The sequence below is a fragment of the Toxotes jaculatrix genome, chromosome 13 (genome assembly GCF_017976425.1).
Source record: "Toxotes jaculatrix isolate fToxJac2 chromosome 13, fToxJac2.pri, whole genome shotgun sequence".
NCBI classification, from domain to species: Eukaryota; Metazoa; Chordata; class Actinopteri; family Toxotidae; genus Toxotes; species Toxotes jaculatrix.
In genome coordinates, this window is record NC_054406.1 from 20,261,019 (window position 1) to 20,284,787 (window position 23,769).

At 39.8% G+C, this 23,769-nt stretch overlaps 1 protein-coding gene across 2 annotated transcripts in view; it reads right to left on the reverse strand.

Moving 5' to 3' along the window:
* Positions 1-5,964: 5,964 nt before the first annotated feature.
* The window catches only part of thrb (thyroid hormone receptor beta), a 102,414-nt gene continuing 84,609 nt past the window's right edge, over positions 5,965-23,769 (reverse strand). The window contains exons 5-11 of one of the 2 annotated variants that reach the window (XM_041052773.1): positions 18,060-18,160; positions 17,810-17,957; positions 16,563-16,768; positions 15,137-15,223; positions 14,650-14,796; positions 14,054-14,312; positions 5,965-12,986 (exon numbers count right to left, since the gene is read on the reverse strand). In XM_041052773.1, coding sequence (XP_040908707.1) covers positions 12,745-12,986; positions 14,054-14,312; positions 14,650-14,796; positions 15,137-15,223; positions 16,563-16,768; positions 17,810-17,957; positions 18,060-18,160 — 1,190 coding nt within the window. In that variant the 3' untranslated portion in view covers positions 5,965-12,744. The remainder of the gene's footprint in view (positions 12,987-14,053; positions 14,313-14,649; positions 14,797-15,136; positions 15,224-16,562; positions 16,769-17,809; positions 17,958-18,059; positions 18,161-23,769) is intronic. The other variant, XM_041052774.1, reaches the window with a different exon arrangement.

Here is a 23,769-nt window from a genome sequence, read left to right on the forward strand (position 1 = left end):
CATACAGGGGCTGATTGGCCAGGGCTTTGACATTGACGAAATGGCCTGCCTCTGATTGGATCATTAAGCTGTGATGTCAGTGAATGTGGGTTGGACAAGAGAAGGGTAGAGAGACATAGAAAGAGACTGAGGTAGGGAGAGAGAGAAAGAGAGAGAGAGTGGTAGAGAGTATGTTTCTGTGAATGGTAGAGAGACATAGAGTGTGTGTAAGAGAGAGAGTAGACTTTCTGAAATTCAAAGGATTTTCTGGGAGAGAGAGTGTGTGTGAAAAAGAGAGAGCGAGAGAGAGAGAGAGAGAGCACAAGTTCCTCACACACACAGAGCTTGTCACTCTCACACACATCTCTGTCTCTCTCTCTCTCTCTCTCTCTCTCTCTCACTCCCAGAAAATCCTTTGAATTTCAGCAAGGATTTGACGTTGGAGAAGTGATAAAAAAAAACAGACCTGTTAATAACGTTAATAGTTACACTGCATCCTACATTGTAAAAAAAAAATGTTTTTACAGGAATGGACCGGCAGCTGTGGTTGCCGAAATAGCACCTTTAAATTATGGTAAAACATTTCCTCCATTTACAGTAATAAATTGTATTGATACTGTTGATTTTACAGTTAATACATGTGGTTATTTCAATATTTTGTTGTAAAAAAAATGTTCTTAGATCAAGAAAAACATAGTTTTACCTGAAAATTTACATGGAAACGAGCTATTCTCGGCGGCACAGTGGTGCAGTGGTTAGCACTGTCGCCTCACAGCAAGAGGGTTCCAGGTTCGAATCCCGGTCTGGACCCTTCTGTGTGGATTTTGCATGTTCTCCTCTCATGTGCCTACGTGGGTCGGTACATTACTGTAAAAACAACTTTTTTTTTTTTACAATGTAGGATGCAGTGTAACTATTAACGTTATTAACAGGTCTGTTTTTTTTATCACTTCTCCAACGTCAAATCCTTGCTGAAATTCAAAGGATTTTCTGGGAGAGAGAGAGAGAGAGAGAGAGAGAGAGAGAGAGAGAGAGAGAGAGAGAGAGAGAGAGAGATGTGTGTGAGAGTGACAAGCTCTGTGTGTGTGTGTGAGGGAGTTGTGGTCTCTCTCTCTCTCTCTCTCTCGCTCTCTCTTTTTCACACACACTCTCTCTCCCAGAAAATCCTTTGAATTTCAGAAAGTTTTCTCTCTCTCTTACACACACTCTATGTCTCTCTACCATTCACAAAAACATACTCTCTACCACTCTCTCTCTCTTTCTCTCTCTCCCTACCTCAGTCTCTTTCTATGTCTCTCTACCCTTCTCTTGTCCAACCCACATTCACTGACATCACAGCTTAATTGTCCAATCAGAGGCAGGCCATTTTGTCACTGTCAAAGCCCTGGCCAATCAGCCCCTGTATGATAATTCACTTTAACAGTTTCTAAGTAAAAAGTGTGTTCAGCTTAGTACACTGGTTTTAAAACTGAAACAGTTTCAATGTAAACTTGTGAACATGTTTTTCTCATTCAGAGATATTATGTGATATGTTCAACTTTGATATTTTAATGTTTACAACTTCATAAATATCAAATAAAGAGTTTCTGTGTTTCAGAATTTCAAGGTGGATTTTTTTGTGGCTGTTTTGTTGGGTGGGGGTTTTTTTTTCAGGTAAAACAATGCATTTATAAAATGTAAAAAAAAAAATTATCACAGAAAAATATTGAAATAATCACATTTTTAAACTGTAAACTCTATGCTTGATTCAGTATTTTACCATAAAAAAAAGAGTTTGAACATTTAAAACACATTGTTTTACCAATAAAAATAACATGTTTCCATGTAAATTTTCAGGTAAAACTATGTTTTTTCTTAAATCTAAGAACATTTTGTGTGTGAGAGAGAGAGAGAGAGAGAGAGATGTGTGTGTGAGAGTGACAAGCTCTGTGTGTGTGTGTGTGAGCGAGTTGTGGTCTCTCTCTCTCTCTCGCTCTCTCTTTTTCACACACACTCTCTCTCCCAGAAAATCCTTTGAATTTCAGCAAGTCTACTCTCTCTCTTACACACACTCTATGTCTCTCTACCATTCACAGAAACATACTCTCTACCACTCTCTCTCTCTTTCTCTCTCTCCCTACCTCAGTCTCTTTCTATGTCTCTCTACCCTTCTCTTGTCCAACCCACATTCACTGACATCACAGCTTAATTGTCCAATCAGAGGCAGGCCATTTTGTCATGTGCTTATTTCAATATTTTTCTGTGATAACATTTTTTTTTACATTTTATAAATGCATTGTTTTACCTGGAAAAAAAGACCACGCCCAACAAAACAGCCACAAAAAAATCCACCTTAAAATTTTGAAACACAGAAACTCTTTATTTGATATTTATGAAGTTGTAAACATGAAAATATCAAAGTTGAACATATCACATAATATCTCTGAATGAGAAAAACATGTTCACAAGTTTACATTGAAACTGTTTCAGTTTTAAAACCAGTGTACTAAGCTGAACACACTTTTTACTTATAAACTGTTAAAGTGAATTATCATACAGGGGCTGATTGGCCAGGGCTTTGACATTGACGAAATGGCCTGCCTCTGATTGGATCATTAAGCTGTGATGTCAGTGAATGTGGGTTGGACAAGAGAAGGGTAGAGAGACATAGAAAGAGACTGAGGTAGGGAGAGAGAGAAAGAGAGAGAGAGTGGTAGAGAGTATGTTTCTGTGAATGGTAGAGAGACATAGAGTGTGTGTAAGAGAGAGAGTAGACTTTCTGAAATTCAAAGGATTTTCTGGGAGAGAGAGTGTGTGTGAAAAAGAGAGAGCGAGAGAGAGAGAGAGAGAGCACAAGTTCCTCACACACACAGAGCTTGTCACTCTCACACACATCTCTGTCTCTCTCTCTCTCTCTCTCTCTCTCTCTCACTCCCAGAAAATCCTTTGAATTTCAGCAAGGATTTGACGTTGGAGAAGTGATAAAAAAAAACAGACCTGTTAATAACGTTAATAGTTACACTGCATCCTACATTGTAAAAAAAAAATGTTTTTACAGGAATGGACCGGCAGCTGTGGTTGCCGAAATAGCACCGTTAAATTATGGTAAAACATTTCCTCCATTTACAGTAATAAATTGTATTGATACTGTTGATTTTACAGTTAATACATGTGGTTATTTCAATATTTTGTTGTAAAAAAAATGTTCTCAGATCAAGAAAAACATAGTTTTACCTGAAAATTTACATGGAAACGAGCTATTCTCGGCGGCACGGTGGTGCAGTGGTTAGCACTGTCGCCTCACAGCAAGAGGGTTCTAGGTTCGAACCCCGGTCTGGACCCTTCTGTGTGGATTTTGCATGTTCTCCTCTCATGTGCCTACGTGGGTCGGTACATTACTGTAAAAACAACTTTTTTTTTTTTACAATGTAGGATGCAGTGTAACTATTAACGTTATTAACAGGTCTGTTTTTTTTTATCACTTCTCCAACGTCAAATCCTTGCTGAAATTCAAAGGATTTTCTGGGAGAGAGAGAGAGAGAGAGAGAGAGAGAGAGAGAGAGAGAGAGAGAGAGAGATGTGTGTGAGAGTGACAAGCTCTGTGTGTGTGTGTGAGGGAGTTGTGGTCTCTCTCTCTCTCTCTCTCTCGCTCTCTCTTTTTCACACACACTCTCTCTCCCAGAAAATCCTTTGAATTTCAGAAAGTCTACTCTCTCTCTTACACACACTCTATGTCTCTCTACCATTCACAGAAACATACTCTCTACCACTCTCTCTCTCTTTCTCTCTCTCCCTACCTCAGTCTCTTTCTATGTCTCTCTACCCTTCTCTTGTCCAACCCACATTCACTGACATCACAGCTTAATTGTCCAATCAGAGGCAGGCCATTTTGTCACTGTCAAAGCCCTGGCCAATCAGCCCCTGTATGATAATTCACTTTAACAGTTTCTAAGTAAAAAGTGTGTTCAGCTCAGTACACTGGTTTTAAAACTGAAACAGTTTCAATGTAAACTTGTGAACATGTTTTTCTCATTCAGAGATATTATGTGATATGTTCAACTTTGATATTTTAATGTTTACAACTTCATAAATATCAAATAAAGTGTTTCTGTGTTTCAGAATTTCAAGGTGGATTTTTTTGTGGCTGTTTTGTTGGGTGGGGTTTTTTTTTCAGGTAAAACAATGCATTTATAAAATGTAAAAAAAAAATTTATCACAGAAAAATATTGAAATAATCACATTTTTAAACTGTAAACTCTATGCTTGATTCAGTATTTTACCATTAAAAAAAGAGTTTGAACATTTAAAACACATTGTTTTACCAATAAAAATAACATGTTTCCATGTAAATTTTCAGGTAAAACTATGTTTTTTCTTAAATCTAATCTATGATAAGTGAATTATCATACAGGGGCTGATTGGCCAGGGCTTTGACAGTGACAAAATGGCTTGCCTCTGATTGGACAATTAAGCTGTGATGTCAGTGAATGTGGGTTGGACAAGAGAAGGGTAGAGAGACAGAGAAAGAGAGAGAGAGTGGTAGAGAGTATGTTTTTGTGAATGGTAGAGAGACATAGAGTGTGTGTAAGAGAGAGAGTAGACTTTCTGAAATTCAAAGGATTTTCTGGGAGAGAGAGTGTGTGTGAAAAAGAGAGAGCGAGAGAGAGAGAGAGAGAGAGAGAGACCACAACTCCCTCACACACACACACAGAGCTTGTCACTCTCACACACATCTCTCTCTCTCTCTCTCTCTCTCTCTCTCTCTCTCTCTCTCTCTCTCTCTCTCTCTCTCTCACTCCCAGAAAATCCTTTGAATTTCAGCAAGGATTTGACGTTGGAGAAGTGATAAAAAAAACAGACCTGTTAATAACGTTAATAGTTACACTGCATCCTACATTGTAAAAAAAAAAAAAGTTGTTTTTACAGTAATGTACCGACCCACGTAGGCACATGAGAGGAGAACATGCAAAATCCACACAGAAGGGTCCAGACCAGGGTTCGAACCTGGAACCCTCTTGCTGTGAGGCGACAGTGCTAACCAAATCCTTGACAGTGCTAACCAAATCCTTGAGGAAAATTTTATCGCAGGAAAATATTGAAATAAGCACATGACAAAATGGCCTGCCTCTGATTGGACAATTAAGCTGTGATGTCAGTGAATGTGGGCTTCCAGTCTGTGTGCCTGTCTCTCTCTCCATCTCCTCTTTTCCTTTTCTATGCTGGGCCGTCGACCAACGTGGGACGTCTGTCTCCCCTGGATGTCGGTGCTTCATTCCAGATATTTAGGATGTGGATTGTCTGGCCCTTCACTTAATTGTGTGAATAGTGTTCTTGAGCTTGCCCCTTTCTGCTGGTGTACTCTTTTCTCTTTTTAGGTCTCCATGGAGGTCATGTGGCTCAGGTCTGTTTGGCTGCACCTGGAAGCACAGGCCAAATAATAACAATAATAATAATAATAATAATAATAATAATAATAATATCTGGTTAAAAAAATATAAGAATTTTAATTACTGACACAATCAATTAAAATGCAAAGTAAGAAAATTCAGAGAATATTAAACTGCAACAGAAGCAAAAGCACAAAACCAAATTCTCTCAAAACCATCTTTATTCTCAAGAGCCAATTCACATTAGTCGCAATCATCATCAAACATGAGCAAATTTCCTCCTGAAGTCCTCCACGCTCATGTAACAGCACTGTTCAGAGATGGACAGTGGTTTACTGGACAGTATTTCCAGTAAAATGCAGAGTGTAAGACAGCAAATTTGGAACAGAACTTCCTGCATCTTCGGGTTTGCTGCCACAGATTCACTCCTACACCTACACACACTTCAACTCACTCCCTTTCTCTCCGTGACGGGTTTCCAGTACATGTTGAACAGATGACTTGAACAAGAAGACACTCAAACACACAAGGAGAGAAATCTGTGTTGACGGTGGATGACTTTTTTTTTTCTTTGATGCTGGTTACACTTTGACCAAGAAGTTGTCCTTAAATGTGTTCACGTGTAGCTGTGCTGCTTTGTACTGACAGTGAGGTCCAGCTACAGTAATAATTGATTTTTTTTTAAATCGTAGAACTAATGCTGCACTAATTTAAGTGTTTGTTTTTTTTTATGATTCATAACGTCTTGCTCATAGTTTGTTTTGCAGAGATGTGGAAATGGATTTGTGAGCAAGATACTGTGTTTTTTTTTTTAACGCTATGCAAAACAGTATGTTCATATTATGCTAACAACATCTGTAAAAAAAAAATCTGCAGTCTGAAAATATACATCCTTTTTCCTTTGTACTGTAAAATAGCTTTTCTATGGTGCAACTCTTGTTATTGGTTTATAACTGAGTAACATTAAGAGTAACAATTCGTGGGAGAGATAAAAGTGTACTGGCACCTCTTCAGGAACAGTAAACATTTTCTGAACCAGCAGTCAGCATTGACTATGTTTACATGCACCAACAGCTCTGTAAATATGATAATTCAAGTAATTATGGTTATGGTTGTGACGTGTAAATTCCAAACATTTCCCTAGGGCCATTCACTCCAGTTTGTATGCATTGTACAAAAACACACATTTGTATCATACATGTAGACTACAGAAAGTTAAGGTTCATAATGCTTACTCAAATTTGTTTTGATTTGAGTTAAAGCTACACTACTATTACTATTATTTTTATATGAACAATGAGTCAAATGGCGACCTATAATGTGGAGAGGGGGTCTCGCAGTGATGAACCCACAGAGAATTCTCCTCTGACTCGGTTCTCATTGTCTCTGTGGAGCATTTTAACATCTTTCAGCTCATTGTTTCAGTTTCATGGCCCATGTGTGCTCTGTTTTGGGGCTCTCTTATCACTCAACTTGAACATGCAGCTGCTGACAGTAAAAAAAAAAAAAAAGATCAGATAATCAGCTGTATACTACCTATTGGAGGGCTTACAGTAGCAACTAAAGAGCCAGACATTTCGAAGGTTGTTGAAGTTCAAAACGACTGAGAGAGTGAATGTTAGGGTTATATTCATCGGGTCACCAGAAAGACATCTCCACAAACTAATGCTAACGTGGCTCCATGTCTGTTAGGTGTGTGCAATAGTTTGCTAACCCCTGGCCATGTCAACTTTATAAGGACAGAATTTGTTAAAATGGAAACAGACAATGTTGTCGTTACTGACCCACTGCCTGGGTACTGACCAAAGCAAGGAAGAATCCAAAATTTAACGACAAACTGCGATCTCAGTGCAACAATAAAGGCAGAGTAAAACACCCAGCTGTATTAATAAGTAGGCAGGTTTTGTTTATTACTGATCTAAAAAGAATAATGCCAACAGTGTCAGTTTTCTCTCTCATTGAGTGAATTCTCATCCGAGGTTCACTCGTGTTTTATGTTAGTTTCAGGAGCTCTTTTTCTATTGCCGGCTGCAGTTTCTACACTTACTCTGCTTATTCCGGTGTCTGCCATTTCAGATTTTTTAAACAAAAGCACTATCCATTTCCAGTTTTGGTTGTGCAATGGCAGACGCATTTTGTTTGTGCTGTAAAGCGAGACTTCGTCTTCCTGGGAGATTTTATTCCTGGTGGGAGACAGAATTGCATAGTGAAAACAAGGCTTATAGGGAACCAATCTGAATGTCAATGTTGTCGTTATTCTATATCCATTACATTGTGCAATCAACGTTTACTTCTTACTTTAAGTTAAAGCAAAAAAAACTTGTCTGTTGCTGTTTTAAAGGAGCGAATGAGCAAATGATTTTCAGCCTCCTGTGGAGTTCTACCACCAAATGGCCACCTAAAACTAATTAATACAACAAGTTTATTCTAAGTAATTTGAGGGTGAGGTTTACTTTGCCACAAAAAACCCACTCTGGTTGAGATAACAGCTTGTTCCTTTTGCATATTAAATAATGAGAAAATAAATTACATTTCTAATGAGTAATAAGCTTAAATGTCATGACTAAAGAACATTGCTGAGTGCCTGGCTTACTCCTTTTTGATTGGAAGTCGGCTTTTTGTAACTTTATCTTTAAAACTTTTATTTTGGGCTTTCCTTTGCAGATGGTGAGTTCTTAAGTGTGCAGTAAGGGAAATTACTTTATACTCTGACTATGAGAAACCTGGGGGTGGCTGCACAGACTTTAGACCCATGTCAGTTATTCAGTTCCACAAAAAAGTCTAATCTTAATGATTTTTAAACATAACTTCAGATTTTGTTGAAGCCTATCTCAATGTTAAAGTCACCGGCCCTAGGCAGGCGGGGAGAGTACTTGGTCACAGTGATCCTCTTGTTCATACTGGCCCTGCAGTGTTAGTTCCTGTACACTGAAGGAAATGGGTGAAAATATTCCACAAACTTTGATTCAGGAAAAGCTAAAGAAAAGACAGCACTGGAAAGATATCAAAGAAATCGCACTAAATATATCTGATGGTGGGTTGGGGGGTTAAACAGTGGAGGATGACACAGTTAATGGATTCAACAGTGATATCGCTGTGGCTGTTCCCATGAAAAGCTCTGGAACAATACAGTGGCTGACTTTAGGCTTTAGAGTCTACTAATCAGTGTTTATGGTGTTTCCAGGTTTCTGATAAATCCACTGCATGCTGTCTTTCAAGTTAGCAACAAACTGGTGAAGAAAGCTGAACATCTAAAGCTAAAAGGTCAGATATTTGTATCAGGAGTTGGTGGCCACCAAACTAGAACAACAAGAGTGAATACTGGGCTTACATCCATCAGGTGGACACAAACGACTTCAAATGAACGTTAACGCTGCCCTCTCTCTGCTGAATGTGCAAATATGTAACTGTTCACTGACACGTGAGCCATAACGTTTACAGAGAAACTGTCATGGCTTTTGTGTACATCTGCTTGTTGTGGAGTTCTGCCCCCTATTGGCAAAGGAAAAAAAAAATTAATGCAGCTTTAAAATGACTCACTTTTTATTTTGTGCGAGTGTCTTAACTCTCCTTGTGGCCCTTTACCTGTGCAGGAATCCAGAAACATTTATGGAAACTCAGGAACTTAACTTGCATTTTGACTGCAGGAACTTAGTTCCGGTTTTGGTTCCCAAGCCACGGTTTGCGCCATCCAAAAAGTCCCTGCCCTTGAGGTAGTATGTGGTGTTAACAGTACTGTATGTCAGTGACTGGTCAAACACAAGCATACAAACTGCTACAGCACATGTACAACTTTCATTCAGACAGGAAGCAAGCAAGCTCTAGTTGTTGCTAGCATATAGGAGCTTAACATGGGATTTTGAAAAAAAAAAAAAATATATACTGTGGATGTTTAAAGAAAATTATGCAGCCGAATTCCTGAGACTAGTCTAAAAGTCTAAAAAGTTTAAAAAAGAGGTAAGAGAGAGCAGATTAACTGTAGAATTTTGATTCAATGTCGTCACATACTAAAGTAGAACTTTAAACAATCATGCAATAGTAAATTACAAAAACAACCAGATGACAGTTATGTCATCTCATTGCATAAAAAAAAAAATCAAGTCTCAAACAAAGCTGTCACTTTGAATCCTTTTTAGGTCTAATTTGCTAATGTAATTCCCTAGTCTAATCTTTACGGTTCTTCAGATGCAATTGAAATATAACACAAATGCGCCAAAGGGACTTTTAGGTCCTTATTTAGTTCCTGAGTTTAGCTCCTGGGACTATTTGGTGGATAAAGGCCATTATACCAGTCTAAGAACAAAATTAAGACTGACCTAAAGCCAGAGATCAGTCTAACATCTGGTATGTTTATGCAACTATCTCCGGGTTGTTATAACTGACCAAATTTATTTAACACTGTGTCACTGATGTATGTCTTGTCACTGCCTGTGGCCTTCAACATTCACACATCATTTTAGGTCACAGGGCAGGCTCAGTCACAGGGTATCATAGGCTCCTGCAAACAACATGAAGATGATTTCAACAGGTTTGTGGACATCAGGGGTGCATGGAAACGTAGCCAATGTTACTTTTCCAAATGGCTCTGGCTCAGCATGGCCCGGCTCTACATGCCAACCGGACTGTGTGAGCCTGGGTGCCTGTTCCCCCATTCATCTCTCTCCCTCTGATTGTCTGTGCATTTATATTGAGTCCTGTACAGTTTGCGAGGTGTGTGTGTGAGGTCCGGGTCATTCAAACACTGCAGCAAGTCTATTGCTTTGATAAAAGGCATCACTTCACAGAAAAGAGAAAAAAAAAAAAAAAGAAAAAAAAAAAAAACACAAGCCGCTTTGAGGAGTAGTGTGAAGCTTGAAAAAGCGAGATATACAAAGCAAATGTTTCTCACATTGCAAACAACAATACCAATGAGAAGCTTTTAGAACAACAACAACAACAACAAAAAAGAACATATCGGCTAAAATAAAAGAAAGGATAGAACACTACGTTTTCACAATCTCACCAGCTCTCTCAATGTACCTTGCTGATGATGAATCATACTGTTTTTGGGCCAGCCAATGTTCACTTGGCCTCCAAATCCCACTGGTTGGTCACAGTGGTGGGGTCTGACCTATATGTTGTTGAGGCACATGCATAAATGTGCATGTGTACAGTATGTGTAAAGGTATATTGTATGTACTGTATATGTGCATGTTTGTGTGTTAGTGTATATGCATGCCATCAAAGGAGGGTGGTTGGCCGTTATACAAACAGATAATGTTCATTTCTGCATGTAGATAAGAGAGTTCAATCAGTCGTTTCCCCAACCCACCATAGCACCATGACGTCACTGGTTTAACATACAGTCTCCCGTTTGCAGGGAGTTTGTAACAAAACAAAACAAAACAAAAACGGTTGAAATCATTTGTCTGTGTGATTAGTGAGGCAACACGGCCGAGATGAAACACTTAAAACTCATACTGGTTCTATAGTCAAAGCTGCTAAAGTGGACTACAACACGAGTCGGAGGAATGACTCTGTGAGCAGCATGAGCGAACTAGCACGACCAGTCAAGTGTTGCTATGAAAGCCCAGCAGGGATTCAGTAAGGAGGGCATCATTCACTTGGTTTTGGCACAGCATGTGGCATTGTTACACAAAAACGAGTACTATATGATTGTCTTTTCCTGACATCAGTGTCATTGTGTGCTTTAGTTAGTCCTGACCAGTTTCTGGCGATGATGATGAACAGGCTCGTTTTAATGCTAACTGCTGCATCCCGTTCAATGTCGGAGATCTGAGCCAGCAGAAGGTAGGCTGGAATTAGAACATTTCTGTGCTTCCACGTTTCACTCTGCAAAAATAAAGGCAGTAAACACGAACACCTGACAGAGCTACGATAGAGAATTAGCCTGAATCCCGGCCATGGAATAAGAAAAAAATTGTGCCCTGCAATACTTCCACCACTTATATATGATGCAGCTGTTTATATACAGAGACTACTACTTTCATTATCGATTCATCTACTGCTTATTTTCTAGTTAAGCGCTTAATCATGTGTGTTCACAAAATTTCCTGCTGTGCTATGCTCTTACTTTTTTCAGCATACGGGGTGAGACATTTCAGGGCGTGTATTTTCAGTTCAGAGTTGTTATGTGGACCTGATCATTTCTGAACTTGAAGATATGCTATAGAAATAAGTTGTGATTAAATTACTAGATTTCTGAGTGGAGTCTGTTTTGACTTTCTGTACATATGAGAACATACAGTACTGTATGTTAAAGGCAAATCGATGTATTTTGACTGACTTTGGTGTCATATAAACATTCTTTATATTTATTTTGTGGACTCTTTTGTCTAAAACAACTTACAGCTCATGTATTTTCAGAATAAAATCTCTGTTGAATCTGTTTTTCAAAATAAATCCCCTTTCATTTTATTAATGAAATGTTTTGGGTTTTTTTTAATCTGCGATAACCTGGTATGCTGTCCTAATGCAGAATCTAATGTCATCCATGATATTTAGCAATGTTTAGCAGTGTATGCTGCTATCATCAAATAACACTGTCTTGTTGTTAAAAGTTTCTTACTTGAAGCTCTGTCCTGTTGCAAAAATTCAGATTTTTCCGACATCTCTGGAACGCAGCATGGCGACGTTAACGCCGTGATGAGCGGCTACGCAGAAACCTACAAAGGCCTGTGAGCTGTGATCCATTAGAGTGGGTGTTGCTGTTAATGGGTCAGGTCACAGTATGAAGGCGAGGCACTGAGCAGTTCAGACACTCACCAGATGGATGACGGACTATGAGACGGTTCGTATGTTAACCAACAAATGGGTCCAATAAAGTCGAGCAGGCGGGGGAAAGGCTAACCAATGGCTAATGATGTCTTATTTTGTGTGTCAGGTGAGCAGCCATTTTGAATTTTTCAACATTAAGAAAGGAAAATACAACATTTGCATGGGTTTCTAATGAATAAACAAGTGTTGATAAAAATCACCATTATGCCAACTGTACAATCATCAACACATATCCGAGGTGAGAGGTTATATCCACAACAATAACAACAACAAAACAAACGAACAGAAAAATAAGTACCCGCACTGTAAGGAATGGTTCCATCCAAAACTAGACCAGAGAGCTACTCCTAACCTATGGAATGAAGTGACACTCAGTAGTGCTAATAGAAAGTTTGTTGTGACGGGCCTTCTGCTGGTTCCACCCCTGAGACCACCAGGGTGCCCAGGCGCTGACGGATGCACACGCACACACACACACACACACACACACACACACACACACACACACACACACACACACACACGCACACGCACACGCACACACACACACACACACACACACACACACACACACACACGCACATACATGCACGTGCACAACACATACTCTAAAATCCATTGGTCAGTCCTCGAAGACCTCCAGGAAGAGAGGAGGGAATAGCTCGGTGGGACACTCCACTTTCATGTGAAGGAATCGGCTGGCGTGGCAGGCGCCGATCATCCGCAGGTCCGTCACCTTCATTAGCAGCTTGGGCCAGAAATGCGCCACTTTGTGTTTGCGGTAGTTGATGTAATGTTCAAAGGCCAGCAGGAACTCCTCTTGGCAGCGTTCGATGCGCTCCACACTACTCAGGCCTGGCCGGTCTGATGGCAAAAAGACGTTGATGATGTTATTAGTTAGAGAGAAGCCCGAAGTCTTTCCTAATTATCTTCTGATGAGAATAATTTCCACTGAATTTAAAGGAAAACTTTGGTTTATTACAATCAGGATTTTATTTTCATAGTTCAGTTTGGTTTAACCCTGAAAGTAATTGCTGAGATTTTGGAATGAGGCAACATTGCTAAAAATAGCTCTGACAGGGCAACATAGAGGTTGTAAAAACCGAAGGTTTAGTCAGACTGTCTGAAGTTTTTTATTTGAATGTTTAAACCAAAAGCGAGGACACACAAAATCTGACTTACACAGCAAACCGTGACTGTGCACATGTACGGTCAGAGTTGATCCTTCATCCTGTTTGATCATTTTACTGCTCATGGTTTTTGCCCCATGGGATTTTTAGCTATGTCACATTTCTCTGCTTCTACTTTAGGGTGTACAGTGTCATCCTAACCAGGACAAACCCAACACAGTGAACTCCACATTGTAATAAACCATGACTGATAGAACCGTCCTCAGTTTTGTTCAGGACCCTGCAGAACACACACAAGGGCCTCTAATGGTACCTGCATCCCACTTTGAGACCCACAGTCCAAGTGCCACGCTGCATGTACAGTATCTGTCAGGGCTAAAGAATAATTCACAGCAGTGTGGTAAATCTTTAGTACAAAAAACTGTCAAATTTAAAGATATTGATCGTAGCTTTAAGTATCAGCTTCCCATGCAAAAATACTGCTTTTGGACTTTAAACCCTGAAGATGGTATTGATTAAACATTAGTGGCCACTGTGTGTCAGAGGACAAAACAGATGGGCAGGTTAACCCTGTGTCACGTCAGCATGTATGACACACAGCAGAACAGTATTGATCTTCAACCAGATGCAGAGTGTCACGCAGAGAAGTGGTGGAGGAGTCAAAACTAAGCGAGATAGACTAAGCTCAAAGCTCCTCAGAATGATTATGGTGATTAACTGGCTGAGCTGTGGTTTGTTATGGATTTCATGTGATTTCATGTGACGTTACATGTGACATGAAGTCAGACACCAGGTGCTTACCGGATGACAGAAGGATGACAGCTTGTAGAAGAGCCACCTCAGAGTCATCCAAGTTAAAGGAGGACAGAGACACGCCAAGGTCGAAGATGGCATCCGAGACTACGCCCAGGCCTCCGTTCTTAAGCTGGCCGCGCGTGACCGCCATCTCCCCGTTCAGCGTGAGAGTCTCGCTCTCCGGATCGTAGCGAACAGCAGCTCGCAGTGACATGATCTCCATGCAACAGCCTTTCAACAGAATGATCTGGTCTTCACAAGGCAGCTGGTTATAGGGAGACACAGATGAGCATCGTTAGCAGAGGAATATGGCTAATTATTATTATTATTGACAGTTTCCTCAAACGTATCTTTGGTGTATTCTGTTATTCACTGGCTGAGGCTGACGATGTTGCAGATGTATCTGAGATAAGCTACTATTGCCAAAGCATATTGGTGGCTTAACTGTAAATCCACTGTAATGTGACCGCAGCATTACAAACGCAAAGAGGTGTCAACAGCCGGATCAGACCAGACTGCAGCCGCCAGAGGGAGCGTTGTGAACTCTCCGCTCTCTTGTCTACATTGTAATGAAGCCTGGTTAAATAAGCAGCAACACTCACCTCACAAAACATAGGCAGTTTTTTGGCAAAGTCCACCACTCGGGTTATGGCAGGGGTGATAATTTTTGTAAACTGACTGAAGGCTTCTATATCCACTTTGCTTCCTTCAGGTGCATTTGCCATCGACGCTTGACCAATATCCTCAGGCTGAAACGACAAAGAGGGAAGGTCAGTGTTTGAGTGGAAAAACATTGCATAGCAGGTAGAAAGTTTACTTTTGATTTAGCTGAAAAAGTTTTGACTCTGATGTAAAGATGTAAATGTATCTCCAAAGACATGTAGGTCTAATGTGTCTGTTTCACTTAATTAAATGTGTTATGCATGTAAATGAGTGTGAATTAATATATTCATGACACACTGTAAGACTGCATCCTCAGCACTGATATCAGGGATGAGACTACGCACTGTGTCAGGCACTGTTTGATAGTCTGATAGTCAGTACATCAGATTCTATATATATATATTTTTTTTGTCCACTGTTTCTTACCTTAGTTTCCTTCACCCCCGCTGCACTCTGGTCAGAAGTATAGAATAAATTACATGTTATTTCATTAAGAAGCATAGCTTCCTCGACCTGTTGGATAATCAACAGGAATCGTGAAGTTTCAATGAAGAACCCGTGTCAAGCCAACTAAAAAGAAAACAAGTTAAAACTGAGGACAGATGAAAGAGTGTGCAGATAGAAAACAGGTGAGGACAGAAATCCAAGATGGGTTTCTATGGTGAGATTCAGGGTGAAGACCACGACTGTAAACAGGTCCTCAGAAACACTCAAACGGCCATCGACAAAACGGATTATTTTAAGAAATTGAAGTTTTATGGCCACGATGGGAGACTCGTGCGACATCAATAAAGATTTGACTCATATTTGAATGCTGAAATTTCCCGATATCCTGCGACTTTCTTAACAAAATGTACGTTTTCAGAAATTCAAAGTTTCAGAAAACAAACGTCGAATAAAAACTTTTCCCTTCTTAACAAAAATCTGTTTCACTACGATGCGGGTTCAGCTTTGTGCTGTGGATTCCACCAGGTGAACTGTAGACAGTGTTTGTGATTCCACCAGATGCACGGCAGCATGTTTCAGAAGCGTCGCACAAGCTGCTCTCTCCGCTCCGCTCTGCTAAAAATACGCGCCTTGTCTATTTTTTCTGCACGGAGCAGATTGAGCATCAGGTCAGACTGTGCTGATCATATATTGCATCACTACATCAATGTCATAACCAGAGGCTGCAGGTCTAGAAGTCAACCGGTCGGAGGACGACGAGGGGTGAACAAAACAAAAGACCAGATCAGTCAACATCATCTGAAACACTCCCAGTGGAGCATGAAGCTGTGGAATCCCGGGGTTAACAAGTGCTTCCTCTGATCGTGCCATAGAAACCCAAAATAAAGTCAACAGCTGACAGACTTTCAATCTGGACAGAGCGATTAAACTTCAAAGAAAAGAAACAAAATTAGTTAAAGATAAAAAAAAAAAAAAGGTTGAGGTGTGAAATCAAAAGCTACAAAGAGAAAGATGGAAAATGAGACAGCACGAAAAAAAAGCAAGTTATTAGTATTAGCGATTAAGGATCATTGCATGGTAAGACATAAAAAAAGACAAGAATAAGATGTTCCATTATAAATTAGTGCAGCTGCGTTGAGGAACACACTTTTCTCCATCGTCCAGCTAATTCTCCCCACTCTACAAGGAGATACAAAAAAACACATGGACATATTAACACAGGGAACAGTGGCACAGTGGTTGTGGTGGAGGTGGAGGAGACTGGGGCATGACTTGGAAGGAGGGGGGTCCGGGAGGGGTGGGTGGGAGGGGAAGGTAGGGGTGGGAGATGGGTTGGATAAGGCAGGGTAATCAATACAATGACTGTGGCTGTGGTCGGGAGGGAGGGAGGAGGAGGATGTCTCACCAGGAATTTTCGCTTCTGCTTCCAGTGGTTGCCCTGGGCATTCGTGGCCATATGGGCCTCAGTCACCATACGGATGAGGTCCCACTCCTCCTGGGTGGGCTCCAGTCGGTCCCACACCGTCTTCTGCAGTTCCTCCCTGCGACGGCGCTCCCGGTTCTCCTCGATTAGCTTCCGCTTCGCCAGCCTCTTGCTGTCGTCCAGCACCACTGGGGTGGAAGGAGGGGAAGGAGAAGAAGAAAAAGGGAGACAAGGGAGAGGGCAGGAATGAGGAGGAGGAGGAGGAGGAGGGGGGAGGAGGAGGAGGAGGAGGAGGGAAAAGCATGACATGGCTGAGGCTGAGGCACTCGCTGCTTTGATTTCAGCCCCCAAAAAAAGGCAGAAATGAAATGTTCAAACAACAAAAAAATCACTTTCAGGTTAAGTGACACTTGCTCATGAAGCATAATACTGTAAGTTCACTGTGAGAGACCGCTGCATGTTACATCCACTGACTGATCCAAGAAATATTCCCACACAGCTCTTTACTTAAGGTTTAAACTGTTACACTCCTGAGGCTGTTGCTCGGTGACTTTGAACTGTTTTACTTTTAAAAGAAACCACAGAGTCCTAAGGTCATTACAAGAGGCTTGAGACTCTGAGGGCGAACACATTTGTCACTGCTGTCCCACACTTAAAGTGACACTCCACCCAAAGTCTCTATCTGGAGTGTGAAACCCTCACGGCGGGCTCTAAATGTAGCTGTTCGAACTCAAGTGTGAAATATAAGATGCTGTGTACCTGTTAACTTTCTACTGAAATAAAAAGGAAATGTCAAAAAAAGAAGTGTAGCTGTTTTAAGTCTTCGACGTGTAGAGTGGCTGCAGTCGGATCAGTTACAAACGCCGAGGTAACAAGTATCAAAATGTTCACAGAAACTCCTCAAACCAGCCTTGCAGCATAATTGTTTATCCATTTTCAAACACCAATTATTTTCATAAATGCTTGATTAGTTTCTTGATCATTGCTTTTAAGTGTTAAAAAATCCCTTTGGCAATTCTTAACAAAACAAAAATGACTGAAATTATGAATCAATTATCTAGTTGCTGACTGTTCCACACATATTTAGGCTAATATTTGGAATTTTCCTCTGCAGCTCCTGGGCAGGTTGTTGTTCCACATTAAAAGAAAGAAAAAAAAATCAGACAAAGAAGAGCAGACGAAACAACACTCTTTTTTTTTCTGGAGTATCTTGGCCTATAAAAACTTACAGTCGGTTGCCATTCCCACCGCGATGCACTTCTTGAAGCGACATTCCTGGCACTGATTTCTGGTCACTTTGTCAATGACACATTTCCCCTCGTACTTGCACGCATAGGTTGGGTTAAGGTTCTTCTGGATGGTTCGCCTGAAGAAGCCCTGGAGAGGAGCAGAGGGGTCAGAGGCTCAGAGCTGCTTTCAAATGACGAGGAGCGAATGAAGCTGCTGCTACGGTTCTGTCGCGAGCTTCGCTCGTGTTACCTTGCAACCTTCACAGGTAATGCAGCGATAGTGATAGCCTGTGGCTTTGTCCCTGCATACTACACATAGCTCATCCTTGTCCAGGTAACTTGGTATGTACCCTGGAGAGAAGAACAAATTGTGAACATTAGAGTTTATTCATTAATTTAAAAAAACAAAAACAAAAAAAAACAACAACATTGCATTTATAGTCTGAGCTGCTTTTCATGAGAATTGTGGTTCCACATGCTCACATTTTCAACCAGACATTAGTTGAAGTCAAAGTAATATTAAGTGTTAAATTAAGGTCATTTTAATTAGAATATGACGTTTCATGCTGTTTGTGTAATTCTGCATTTTAGTTCAAATGTATTAGTTTTTTTTTTTTTGGTTTGGCATTTTTTTATTATTATTATTTTTTATTTTCCTTTGTGTCCGTTTGTTGTAACATCCAGGTGCAGACTGCTATGGAAATGCTTCTGCTGTGGAAAGTAGGCCGACTCTTGTACGTCCAATAACATGACACCTAATACTTGATTAGCGCTGACTTCCAGAGATTGCACCGTAGCTTCTAGTTAACCCACTGAGTTAACACCTGGTCCATTTTTGGGATTCAACTTAATGAGATCAGTGCTCTGACCTCTGAGACCGGAGGTTAGGAAACCAATCAATACTTTCTTTGGGGTTTGAGAAGAAAGCAATGATTCATCATGCATCGACCTTCTGTTGCCTCCACATCAATCAATAAGGAAACCCGCCCCCCCCCACAGCCCGCCTCAAAAAACTTTGACCATCAGATGTGCCGTGTCCTGCTCACAGACTTGCCACCGCATGACGCCTTAAGTCTTGGATTTACGCTTATCAGACTTAATTTGAAATCATTGATTCATTGATTAAGGTGGAGTCTTCACTAATTACCAAACCTATTTCAAAAATAACAAAGAAACACGGAACGCAAAATCCAGAAAGACAACCGTATAACAACAGAAACAATTTCATTGCTCAGTTCACAACACAAAACTTGAAAGTGTACAATGCAGCAACTCTGCCCACCCGAGAAATTCCCCTTTCTTCAGGAACACGTAAACAGTCACAGTCCAGACGGTCATACCTTTTCTGTGCGAGTCATGCATCCACTGTAGGTGTGAGAAGTCGGGTTTGATCTCAGGAAAATACTCAGGCTGATGGTGGCAGTGACTAAGAGGAATCTCCATGCTGCAAAATTCGCTCTTAAAAACAGGGGGGCCACCAGCGTACGAGCAAGAGTACTGCTGGCTGGGCAGCCACGTCTGCTCCATGCAGGGCGGGTGGTGCAGGGGCTGGGGCTCACAGTGTCCATACCCGGGCCCCTCACCTGGGTACATGCAGGGTTCCCCACTGCCCTGCATCGCGTAGCCTCCTACTCCAACATGAGGCATCTCATACATGTCTGGTATGTAGTAGTTCATCATGTAGAGCCACAGAATAGAAGCATAAAAAGAAAATCTTAATCGGTCTGGTCCAAGACGCAGCAACTGAACGCGACAATGCGAAGTTTCCTACCTAGTAAACACAAACGTCATAGGAAGTTGACCCTATGTAGACGCACAATCATTTTATCCACCAAATCCACAGAGCACAGACTACACCAAGCAACTGTCCCACCTGCCACCATCCGGCTGACTTGGGAAGCAGAGATTTATGACGACGTAGAGCTCTAATCTTATACTGCACAAATCCTCGATGTGCCACAGACAGTGCTGATGTCACAGATTAAGACCTTGTGTGTTGCACCTACAGTAAAGACCTCGCCCAACAACATCCACCGAGGGGAAAAACAATTCTTTAAAGGAAACAAAGAAAAGTTTCAAAGGAACTTGAGGGGGAGAGATGAAGAATCTATTTGGCAAATGTTCTCATATCATCTAAGAAGCAGGAGTTTTCTTAACCCTGATATCTTTCCTGACCTTTTAACCTCTAACCTTAAAGCATTAACCCCTTTACTTATCCTGTGGGTATTTTAAACAGAATCTGCAAACAAGCTCGATTAGACCAGGGTCATATAATTATTCCTGCCAACTATTAAGTAAATGTTATGACGCTAGGAAGATTTTAAGAAGGCTGACTCTTTACCATTAAGACTGTAAACATGTGTTTAACCTTTACTGCGAAGCTAATGCACTGAGAGCACTTTTTAAAGGAACAATAACCAAAATTAAAAACTAACTTTGCTCATATACTGGACAAATCAAATTAACAAAATAAATTACATTTTTAGTTATACGCATTAGTGTACGGTGCATATACTAACATGTATATATATTCAAATGGACAGCACAAAGTTAAAATTAAAAAGCAGTGACAACTAAATACAAAGTCTTTACTATTCTTAGAATTTATCTTAAAAAAATATCAGAAATAAATTGTCTTTATTTTTATTAATCACATTCTGTATTATTTATGCTAAAATCTTACAAAATAAAACTGTTTTTCCTTTGTAATAGTTTGGTGATGACACTTGGGTTGTCACTCGCAAAAATCAGTATTGATTCACAGAGACGCGAGACATGCCGGCGACACATCGAGCGACACACTGCGTGATCTGTTTCAGATAATGCACCTATTATCCTCGACATCAGCTATACTCAGCCATATTGATTAGGCCTCCTGTTCTATAAAGATGGGATAAGCCTTTTGCCGAGGATGTGTATCCGTTGGGATTCATAAAGCCTCCTTCAACATTGTAACTATGTTTCTTCATACTTCACCGTAACAGGTTAGCACTGTTAGTAACAACAAGCTTATTTATCTAGCATCTTAAATGTGATAGATTTTTATGAATTCATGTTACTTTCACTTTTCATTTATACAAGTACTTTCTCTGATCTTTATATGTTTATATTGTTTTGTTAAATTTAGAGCCAAATAATTATAACTGCAATGTTAATACAATTTATATTACTGTTAAAATAGTATGAAAATTACAGTAGATGATGCTGTTTAAGGTCTTATTTAGCATGAGACATTTGCAAAAATGTAAATTCAAAGGCAGATCATTAGCTGGATTGCTCGTGAGTCTACATTTTTAAGATACTATAGAAGAAGAATAAGCCAGATAAGAAAATAAAGACATTAAAACGAGTCTTTCCTTTGTACAAAGAAATACATGGAATCATATTGACAATTAACAATTAAGCTGTTGTTTCTCCACCATTTGCTGCCTGTGAACTCATTTCAGCTCCCAACATTCTCACGAGCCCAGCAATTACAGGCTTATTAAGCTGTCATGTGAAGCTGAGTGTGGCATAATTTGGGTTTTCTATTTCGAGGCACACGGAGCGAGCTCCAACTCGATTACAGAAGAGTAAAGAAACGATGGTGCACCTATACTTAAAACATAATTAATTCTGCTCTTTCACTAAAACAATCACAAATATCTATTCATTTCCAGCAGCAGTCTCCTGTGATCCTGTCTGCTTATCAAGAAACACAAGAAAGTGTGAACAGACCAATCTTAATGCAAAAAAGTGAAAAAAAAAGAATAATTTTTTTTTTCCCACAACATGAACTTTTTGTTTGTTTCTTTCTCTCTGGAATCGTTCGTAAAGCTTCGACCACTCATTCAGATTTGGGTAAGATGTGATGACGCACATGCAGATGACTTTTTATCTTCTTACCAAATTAGCAGACCACTGCACACTTGGACACGCAACTTCTTTGTGGGTTAATGGATCGCAGAGGTGGGCCAGAAACATGGAGGCATGTGAATGCATGAACACATGGTGAAGTCTGAGTAAAGATGCGTGCAGTTTTGGCTTTAAAATCCACTTAACTGAACTCCCTGAATGGCACGCTGGCGTGAAGCCTGTCTGCACGCCTGCAGACGATCAATACGCCCGATGCACAGGATTATGAAGAAAAACAGATAATCAGGATTCCTGTGTATGTTTTTTATATTTTAAAGACTTAGATTTTGAATTTCATTTTGTATTTCACAATTTATAAAAAAATAAAAATAAAATATGATAAATACAATGGTATTACCAAACTCTGCTATGATAAATCACTCTATAAAGTGACTGAATCTGAATGTCCCATCTGAAATCTTTTCACATGCTAAGTAACATGCTTCAAATGTCATTGTTTAGTGTCCTTTCCTTTTAATTTCCAGGTGATTTACAGAAGATCTGAATTAGAGAGAGTTTGACATTTAAAATGTATTTTATATCTAATAGAACATCTTCATTCCCAGCAGCAGGTTGTTTGAAATTTTTTAGCTATTAAACTCTTTGACAATTTTAGTTACTAAGATAAATCTGTTTGAAATTACTCTTTTTTCTTCTCATTATAAATTCAGGATAAAACTGATTTGTTTTTACTGTACTGTATTTGCACATGTCCCTTAATATTATGAAATCAGCATTAATTAAATAAAGAATAATATCTTTGATTGTTTGCAGGCTCCCCCCAACAAAGTTTGAAAAATATAAACAGTAAAAATCACAAAACTTGTTTTTTTTGTCATTTCAGCTTATCTTGTCAAATCATGTTGCTTTCACACTCACACTTTGTGTGGAAATTAATTATAAATTTTGTTCATCTTAACCTGACAATATTCTCCTCTGAGATCTATGAACAGTAACATGCATCAGGATTCACTTCATCTGAGACAGTTTTCACCTGCAGGAGACTCAGATCAGGAACAGGATCTGTAGTTTTTGCTCAGTTGTATCTTTTCCTGCCTGTTTAGGTCAAATTCAGCATTAATGCTGATAATCCTGTCATACAGGTGGAAACCCAGAGGGTAAAAATCTGACAAAAGGATTACGTGTCCAGACATGACACCTAAAGCGACTTAGAGATGTCAACCCACTCATGTTTGAGGCGACAATTCTGACTGTGGAGCATTGGCTTTTTAATCTCATTAGTTGTGGAGAACGAGATGATCTGCATGACAACGATGCATTCATGTGCTGTGAAACACGCACACGTGTTGCAAAAGAAGAGTGAGACGGGCCTGACAGTCATGTTAAATGAAGGTCTACTGACTCCTGAAGCCTTGTGGCGTAGTCCAAGTAGGAATTTGTCAAATTTAAACCCTACACATTTTACATAGGGCCATAAAGGATTTTACTTTCATATGCAGGTGCTTGTTTTGCTGAAACAAAACTTACCTATAACACTGTAGATTTACTACATAAAGAAGTGTTAATGGTACTGACACTGAATTTGACGATGATAATAAAGCAGTAAGTGAACATTTATATATAACTGGAATCACAGGTTAAGAAAGTCTTCTTTATGTGTAATAATTAAAATTCAGTTGACCAAAGGGTCAGATAGTGATATTAGTCATTAATCATTTTGTCACTGGTGAAAACAGACAAAAAAAAATTTCATTTTCACATAATCAACAACAACCAAGATATACAGTTTAGTTACAGATTACAGTTTGAGCGTGAAGATGGAGACCGATAAAGAGGTGGAGATGAGCAATTTTCAATTTTCCACCAATGAAAAGTGAAATGAAAGATTCAGAGGATCTTCCTGTGGCCTTGTTTCTGTGAAACACACAACACTACCCTCACAGACGTCCCTCTCATCCCTCACTGGGGCACATTGTTCAGTGATCTCATGTTATCTGCTCTTCTCCTTCAGTCTCTGTTGTCTGAACCCCACTCTCTTTTAGCATTATAAGTAAAATGATGAAAAAAACAAAAAAACAAAAAACAGACCAAACTGTCTCAACTAG